The sequence below is a fragment of the Mus caroli genome, chromosome 3, assembly GCF_900094665.2.
Source record: "Mus caroli chromosome 3, CAROLI_EIJ_v1.1, whole genome shotgun sequence".
Classification (NCBI taxonomy): Eukaryota; Metazoa; Chordata; class Mammalia; order Rodentia; family Muridae; genus Mus; species Mus caroli.
Genome location: NC_034572.1, coordinates 23,800,188 through 23,809,100, shown reverse-complemented (window position 1 = coordinate 23,809,100; position 8,913 = coordinate 23,800,188). Strand labels below are relative to the sequence as shown.

General features: G+C 41.8%; 1 protein-coding gene across 6 annotated transcripts in view; it reads right to left on the bottom strand.

The window, feature by feature from the left end:
- Positions 1-1,241: 1,241 nt before the first annotated feature.
- Positions 1,242-8,913, bottom strand: part of Tnik (TRAF2 and NCK interacting kinase) — a 400,539-nt gene continuing 392,867 nt past the window's right edge. For 5 of the 6 annotated variants that reach the window (XM_029475111.1, XM_021158657.1, XM_021158658.1 and 2 more), the window contains 4 exons: positions 8,052-8,201; positions 5,993-6,152; positions 5,603-5,742; positions 1,242-3,927 (listed from right to left, as the gene is read on the bottom strand). In XM_029475111.1, the coding sequence (XP_029330971.1) occupies positions 3,844-3,927; positions 5,603-5,742; positions 5,993-6,152; positions 8,052-8,201 (534 nt within the window). In that variant the 3' untranslated portion in view covers positions 1,242-3,843. Of the gene's footprint in view, positions 5,743-5,992; positions 6,153-8,051; positions 8,202-8,913 lie in introns of all 6 variants that reach the window. The other variant, XM_021158656.2, reaches the window with a different exon arrangement.

Below are 8,913 nucleotides of genomic sequence, written 5' to 3'. Positions count from 1 at the left end.
GAGCAGTCAGCACAGAGGCAGTGGCATCTGTTCATGCAGACTTTCCAAGACAACACACACAGAACACTGGCATGGTTTAGGAATACAGTGACAGGAACTTGGACACGCAGCGGCAAGGAAAGCAGTTTTTAAAGAGAACTTGATGGACTGTGAAGTCAGACTTTGGCCCTTCTTTGTCAATGGATGAAGCCCCCAAAGGCTCAGGCCTGAGTATCACATACCTCTTTTTTACTGTACTGCACAAGAGGGATCAGAGACACAATCATCAATGCATCACGAGAGCAGACAGAAAAGTGTTAGAAATCTGTAGTGACAACCAGGAATTACGATGACTTTGAAAAATGTATGCTCGATGCAAGGTCTGTTCAGTGTGTATCCCGGAAAACAATGTAGTGTGGTAGTGTTAGAGACATGGAACCCAGTCCAAGGGGTCTCAGGAGAATTTGCCCTGACCTCAATATTAAATAAACACAACAATAATAACGACAAAGTCTAGGTCTTGAAGTTTGTTTAAAATTCCCCAAGAAAAGCACTGAGCTTCATTTAACTAAGGCTTTCAGGTTCCATGTGGTGCCTAATATAAGTTGTTGTTTGTATGGCGTGGGATGGCTATGTATGATCTGAATGGAAATCAGTGTGGGGAAGATTCACAGTCCATTCATCTCTACCATTCACTGGATACAAGCATCCAAGCTACAACATATTAGCCAGCACTCGTGAATGAAGGTCTCTTTCTAGGTTCCAGACCAATTCTGTGGCATGGGCATGCTCAGTGGGCTTGCTGGATAGTTAGCAATTTTGTGCATTGATAATGGACAGGTCTACTAAAGCTTAATTGGGGTTTGAGGGTGGGAGCTATTCTGCCTTGTAGAAAAACAAAAACCTGGCTAATTTTTAGGAAAAAAAAGTTTAAAGGGAAAGATCAGAACAGAAGACACTTTAAATTATAGTAGATAAACAGATCACACCCACCAGAAACAAGCAAAAGAAAATCAACCCCAAATTTGGGATCTACATGAAGAATCACTAGGGCACCATTCAGATATGTTTTACATGACCAAGGCCTCATGATGTCAAGATTGAGACCTGTCATAAATGCCAGAATATTTATTTCTGAGTATAATTGCTTCTAGGAATTCTATAAATGTATTTTAAGGAGCAGAGATTACTGGGGCCCTTTTCAATTTGGTTTGCTGTATGCTCAGTGCAAAATATTTGTACAAAAATATAAAAGGCATGGCTCAATGTTTAACGTCTGTGTTTTATTTTGTTGGCACCAGAAAAAGCTCATGTAATGTTATGTCACTGTACATACTGTAAACAAGACGGCATTAATATGTTTTCTTATGATTTTCTTGTTCCAATTAATCTAGATTTTAAAAAATACATTCACAAACTACCTTATGTTTAAACACAATGATTCCCTTTTATTTCTTAACTGTACCCAAAGTCCCACAATAAAAAATCATTTAAAGCTGTGTGTTTCAGATGTATCGCTTAGAAATAATGAAACGAAACAAAACATTAAAACAAAGATCAGTTTGCAACATAATTTAAGGAAGCCTCAGGTTCAAAACATCACAGCAGCAATATAAAGAGCTGGTGGCAATCGTATTTGGAGACAAGACCCAAATCTACATTATTTTTGTCCACATCAGCATCCAATTATGGTAGTTGCTAAATTCAACCCAGATCTATTGCTGAATTTGTCCCATGGAATTCATGAGGACAATGTTGTTTGGCAGCATAACCCCAGCAGTAAAAATGAGAACGGAAGGATTTCATTGCCTTTGAGAGCTAGAGGGACCATGACGGGTGCATCCTGGTGATCACTTGAAGACCACCCTGACTATATTTCTGTGTGTTACCTGCTTCAGATAACTGCAAACAATAATCACCTGTGGAGATTACAGATTCCCCTAGTCCAGAACTCAGAATCTTCCCCTTTCTCATCCCCTTTGGCCAACTACCAAATTAAAAAGGTGCCGTTTTCCTAATATAAGTTTCGTTCTCATTAATAGTACATCAGCTGCTCATTTGTTTAGGCAAAATCAGGAGACTCACAGTTTTTGTCTTTCTTTTTTGATCCATTTACAGTAATTGTATCCTTTAAAAACAACCTGCATTAGGTTTTTGTCATTGGAGATTTTTTTCCCCCTCCAATTTCTAAAGAACAATTTGGTCAACTACTGTTTTGAAAATATTCAATACAGCTGAGATTGCCAGGTGAGCTCTCTATATGTCTCCTGGAGAAAACACTGCTGTGATGAACAGAGAAACAAAAACAAACAAAACGAGGTAGGTTAAAACAGGAAGCACAGCACAGATACCATTTCGCAACACCTGGATACCATAGGCGGCCATGCTTATAGCTTTGGGGAAAATCCCAGTCAGTCACATAAAGGTTCAAATCATTCGAGTAAGGGTTTCTATAAGGACACAAGTCAACCTGAACTAAATACATACACATCTCTGCACAGATGTTGTTAACAGTATGTTGGAAAGTTTGGAGGAACATAACATGATTAGAAGTCTTAGAATTTTGTCAAAGCCTTGCCTTTAGGTTCCCTAAAATCTGAGCTTTTGGTGCCTGCTGTGTGCGGCAGCCTTGCAAGTCTAGTCCCTTGACCCAATAAGAACACAGGCAGCTCAGGAACATTTATTAGTAATTGTCTCCATCACAGTTTTTCTGTTGAGAAAGTGGCACCCTTGGGAGGGTTTCCAGAGCATGGCTCTTATGTACCCCCCAGCTCTGGGAAAGATCTCAACCAGTCACAGTCCTAACAAAGCCCAACTTGAAGGGACCTCTTATCAAGGAGGCTTTGTGCCTTGAAGAAAGAACATGTGTGTATTTACATAGACATATTAGCTCATTTCTCAGAAGCTCCTTCTGGGTGACCCACCTGTCATCCCGTCTTTTGCCCTGATCTGTTGCATAATAATTGAGGGACAGTCACATCCCAGAGTCCCTCCCCAGTCACAAGCCCACTCAACTCAATGGCATCGCTGTCCCATTCAACACCCTCCATTCTAGAAAGGGCCATATCAAAATATGGCCTGACAGACTCACAAGAGTGGTAGTTGATTTTATTAGATTAAGGCTAATAGTTTAGCCATTTAAAATCTATTTCCCCAGAGAGGAGAAAACCAGCTATTTTGCTTCTCTTTCAAAAATTCATTAGCCAGTAGCAATTTAAAAAAAAGATAAAATAAAACAAAACAAAACAAGACAAAACAAAAATAGCCTCTTGGGTTAGTGAAGGCAAGAAAATTCTTAAATTACCCCACTATGTGGTTATGGCCTTCAGTGCAGGGAGATAGGGTCCATTTATTGCGATGTTTCTCACTACTGGGAGTTGGAACTTTTACAACATACCATATACTTAAAGCTAGCAGGCAGACAGAATTTTAAAAAGACTATGTTCCCAGTATGCATTTCCCCCCATTCTTACAAAGTAAGGTGGTAAAGGGGGGAAAAAGTTAAAAAGTTCCAAACCAAAAAGAACTGAAAAGCCAGCATAAACACAGCTTAATCATAAGAGCACACAATATTTGTCTCTATTCCTAACTCCGAAGGGCACAAGGTCCATCTCTGTCCACAGACAATGCAGCATCCTCGGAATCGCTTGCCCAGCCATTCCCGCCACCTCTTTCTCTCCTTCTCAACCAGGCTGCAACACCAAAAAGGACTATATTGGGAGAGATGGAGGGAGAGGAAACGGAGAGAGCGGTATGTTCAACCAGGCCTTCTGACTCTGCCTCTAGACTGGCATACGTCCACATGAGTTATGTTCTTTTACATTAGAAATAACGCCATGAAGATAAGTGCCAAGTGCTCTTCTGTTACCAGTTCATCATGGAATTTCTGTTGAGGGTCATGAAAAACACTTGGCTACTTCCTCCAGATCGCACGGATGCAAAAAATACCTGTTTGAAATTAAAAACAAGTTAGTTCAACTTCATGGGTTTCTGTTTTCCCCCTTCTTTTCTTCAACTGCCAGTCATTTTCTCTCACATGTCCTATCCTCACTGTGCACCAGCTCAGTGTCAATGGCCAGTGTTTACAGTGTTCTATGGGTTAACACTTAGGCTCTCTGCTGATGCTAGCAGATCCCAGGCCAAGGGAGATAATGGTATTAATAAGCAGAAGCACAGTCCATTAGGTCTGAGCCAGTTCAATCATTTTATCAAAGGCCTGGGTGAAGTGAGCAGAATTTAGATGACTGCTTGCTTGAGCTGATTGTCAGTGAACCACTGCCCCAGGAAAATACTACATGGGGCTGTGCAATAGCCCTTCAGTAAGCCAGTGTCTGTGGTCTGAGGAATGAGTGTGTCACTAGTGAAAGCCTGTGCTACTTTGTGTCCATGGCTTCTTAAGAAGCTTGTGGACTTGCTTGATATTTAGCTAAAGCTACAGGGGAAACTACAGCTACTCGGGGGTCAGGGAATAGAAATAGGGAGTAGAGTGGAGATCTGCTAAAAAGGTTGCTAGTTGTGAGCTCAGGGACTAAACTAGAGGCACCAGCCTGAGAGGATGGGTTGGACCAGGCCTGCTGGGGTGGGTCACTGAGAACTACAGTATGGTTGTTCACACCCAGAACATTTCATTTCTTAGGATCTAGGGACTGCAGAAGTGTTGGAGTCTCAATTGTTAAGTCTGGTTTCTGGCATACTCTGATAAGACCCCTGGTCTTATCCTCGTCTCCCAGAGCTACTGCCCACTAGACCATACCAGGTCAGAAACAGTTAGCCAGGGTCAAAGAATCCAGATCCATATTACCAGGGTGGGATAAAGAGCAGTCTGGCCCCTGGGGAACTGGGGTGAACATAGAAATGTAAACAGTTCAACCCATCACGTTATTCTCTATGTGGACATGGTTGGTTGGGTGAACTTAGTCTCAAAGGGTGGGCTCACAAATGTAGATTAGCTATTAAAGACTCCGGATTACTCTCCAGGGAGGGCAAGGCAGAGCATGACCACTTAAGTATACTCCTGTGAGGCAACAGATCATGCTGGACAGACATGGTCACTTTCGTTGGAATGTAGCCCCGCCCCCACCCCTGTGACATGTCAGGAGACACATGGCTGAAATGAGACAGGACATGGCAGGAGTAGAAGTAGAGTTTGTGACTATGTTTCTTAGGAATGAGTGACATTGTTTAGAAGTTCATATTTCTACATGTCATATTTTCTACACTTAAAGGTGAATATAATATGAAAGCTAGGTCCCAACACTGTCTCTGTGAAAGGCCTAAAAGTGAAGGCATAAGGCTAACCCACTATGAGGTGACCAATGATGGGCTAGCTGCTCTAAGTGCATAGGAGAGTCTACAATGGTTGTCAAGTCACTGGAAGGCCCTCTGGCCACAAAAGTCACCAATAGTTTACAAGAAAGTTAGAGATGTTTTATGCTGGTTTGGATGCATGAGTCATAGATTCTGAATGTTCACATGAATCAAACCAAGTAATGCCATTTCAAGATTGTCATTGATCACTGAACACAGATGTGACTTGAGTCAGTATAAAGGAAAATGAAGGATTCACAGGTACCTGGTGGTCTCTTAAAATGCAAACACTAAAGCAAAGTTGAAACGGATTTACCTTATCATTTCTTTCACATAGAAACTTTAACCTTTGAGCTCGTTTATGCATAAACACTCCATCCAAATGTCCTGTTTCCACTGACCGGATCTCAATAGCTTTCTCGCCCCAGCCCATTATCTGATTGGAATGAATGTAGGCTGTCAAAAGGAATTTCCAAAACTGCATTAAAAACATTAGATGGGCAACAACTCACAGCATTTGTTTACATCTTAACCACAAAAAGGACAAAGGACTTGAGATTAAAGAGAGTCTTACAAGTGTCAGTCACAGACTTTTTTTTTTTTTTTTTTTTTTTTTGGTGAACTCAAATGGTTGTTTCACATTTCTTGCCCTTCGTTTCATTTGGGGCGTGTAACTGCTGAAGGAGATAAGGAATGGTTAACCTACCCACAGATGTGGGCATTTCTCCCCATTGGAGCACCACATCCTTAGTGATTCGGCCGTAGGTGTTCACATACACCCCCTCATCCTCATAGCAGACAAGCATCTCCATTCCGTCTGTTTTAGGCAAGATGACGATAGCATGAGGAGTGATGTTGCCCTGAATCTAGAAGACAAAGAGAGGCCAGGGATTACTCTGCTTCAAAACAAGACAGCCAGCTTGTCATGGTAGTACACGCCTGACAACCAGCTTGTCATAGTAGCACACGCCTGACAACCAGCTTGTCATGGTAGCACAGGCCTGACAACCAGCTTGTCATGGTAGCACACGCCTGACAACCAGCTTGTCATGGTAGCACACGCCTGACAACCAGCTTGTCATGGTAGCACACGCCTGACAACCAGCTTGTCATGGTAGTACACGCCTGACAACCAGCTTGTCATGGTAGTACACGCCTGACAACCAGCTTGTCATGGTAGTACACGCCTGACAACCAGCTTGTCATGGTAGCACACGCCTTTAACCTCAACACTCAAGGAGGCAGAGGCAGGCAGATCTCTGTGAGTTGGAGGCCAGCCTGGTCTACAAATGGAGTCTAAGACAGCCAGGGTTCTATTATAGAGAGAATTCCTGTCTCAGAAAAATCACACAAAACAAAACAAGACACTAAGACAACCTCTTGACTTTTAACTTTAAAAATTACAAATGAAATTTTGTGTTACTTTCACTGTAGAGACTGAAATCTATTTTAATTTAATCAATGCTCTTGTCAAAGGCACCAGGTAAACACAAACACAGTTACTTTATCACGAATCCGATGGTTCTTAAGGACAGTGACATTGGGTGCATGCAGAACCTAGAGCACCACTCTTTGGACAATGTGCATACATCGTTTCTAGGCCTTAGAGAAGTGCTTTATAGAAAGCTTGGTTGCAGATGAGGGAACTACATCTCAGGGTTATATAACTTGAGGATTGGTGATAGAAGCAGGCTCTGAGCACATGTTTCTAAGATTGGAATTCCTGGGTTCCCACTAGAAAGACTGCTTCCATATATGGTCTACAAGAAGGCCATTCATACATCACCCAGAAAATTCACCTGGGAGCTCCAATTCCAAAATGATTCCATTAGAGAAAAGAAATAGACCTTACTACTACTGGTGACACTGCTAACATAGCATGGATTGACTGGTTCTATGAAAAGGGAGGTACTACTTCTCCTCCTGGTTGAAACTGTCACATTATTCTACTATGTGATTGCCACATAGGGCCTTAGGGGTTTAAAGACAATCAGTGGTCACCCAGCATCTCCGCTATGATGTAGACATGCAAGTAAAAAGCTATCAAATGCAGTGTGGATGACAACCGGATGTGTGTAAATGCATCCAAACAGCATGCATAAGGACTGGGCTTCTTTAATGTCTCAAAATGCCCATCAGTCATGGATTGGCTTCAGAATATCCTGAGAGTTTGCTAACCTTGGGATTATATTCATGAATCATAGCTTACTAGTTGACATATGGAGATCCACCTGGCATTTCTTTCAAAGGTAATGTTTCACGCAATGTGTCAGTATAGCAAATTGAGTATCATATTGTTAATAAGAAGTTGAATATGTTGGGCCTTGAGCCAATTAAATGATCATAGCACAGGCAGTTGGAACTCCATCTTACAGAAAGTTGAGGGTTGGAGAAGCCACTCAGCATGTCTACTAATAGAAGAAAAGAGATTTTTCTCCAAGAATTTAGTGTCTGGCCATTGTATTTCTCTAGCATAGAATAAATCAAACTTCTTTCAAAAACTAAAACAGGAACTCAGTTATGGTATAACATATGTATATGAAGTCCAAAAAGATAAGATAATACCTGCAAAATAATTTAATTTTTGTGCTACTTAGTTTGAGGACGCATTAACACTTGAGGAACATTCTGTCTATTCAGAGATACCCGAAGTTTAGCAACTTTCATAGATTAGCACAATTTCAAATAAAAATAGGCACAACCCAATCTCTGTACATGCAGGCTGTCATGCAGAGGCCAAGAGACAGTAGATTCCTCAAACTTACATGGGATGGTATATAGATATCGTAGGAGTTTCCAGAATCAACATCAATTACATGGAAACCAGTGTGTGAGCCAAATATGACCTTTAACCTTTGACCTTCTTCTACTGTGAGGTCAACGAGCAGAGGCTTATGCTGAAGATCTGCAAAAGACTTTAAAAATTACCTCATTAGTATCCATACCATTTGATGATGTTGTCTTATTCCTAAGAGTTTCACTTGGCCACTGTCTGAAGGAAAAGTGGCTTTCTTCAGTTGAAAAGCTAGGCAAAAGTCACTTTCAGGTCTCTTCAGGTCTGACTCCAGAAGGAAAGCTGTATTGCTCATGCTCTATTCCCCAATTTCCTTCTCTTATCTTTCACAGTAAAAACAGCTTACAGCTGTCAGGTTTGACAGTGTTAAAATCGTGTGTTAAAAGCTTGGGGTCTGGATGCTGCTGCTCTTCCCTGTGCATTTCTGATCTTTGGTCTCTAGAGAGTGTGCAGTGATTTCCACCCCCCAACCCCCCACCATGTGGTAACCATGGTCAGCTAGGGTTGCCACCTTCCCAAACAGATTGGGCACAGTGCTGTGTTAAATCAATTGGAGATTAATGGGAGTGCACTGGCTCTGGTTTTCCTTCCTTAATTGTCATTTTTTCTAAACTTCACACACATTTTGAGGGATAGGTTTGGGCAATAAGAAATGGAGATGTGGAAGTCACAGCATACTACTCATAGCTTGTAAGTAATAGTCCTCATCTCCAAGGATTTAACTGGAAAGGAAAAGAAGACAAGCCGGGTGTGGTGGCGCACGCCTTTAATCCCAGCACTCGGGAGGCAGAGGCAGGCGGATTTCTGAGTTCGAGGCCAGCCTGGTCTACAAA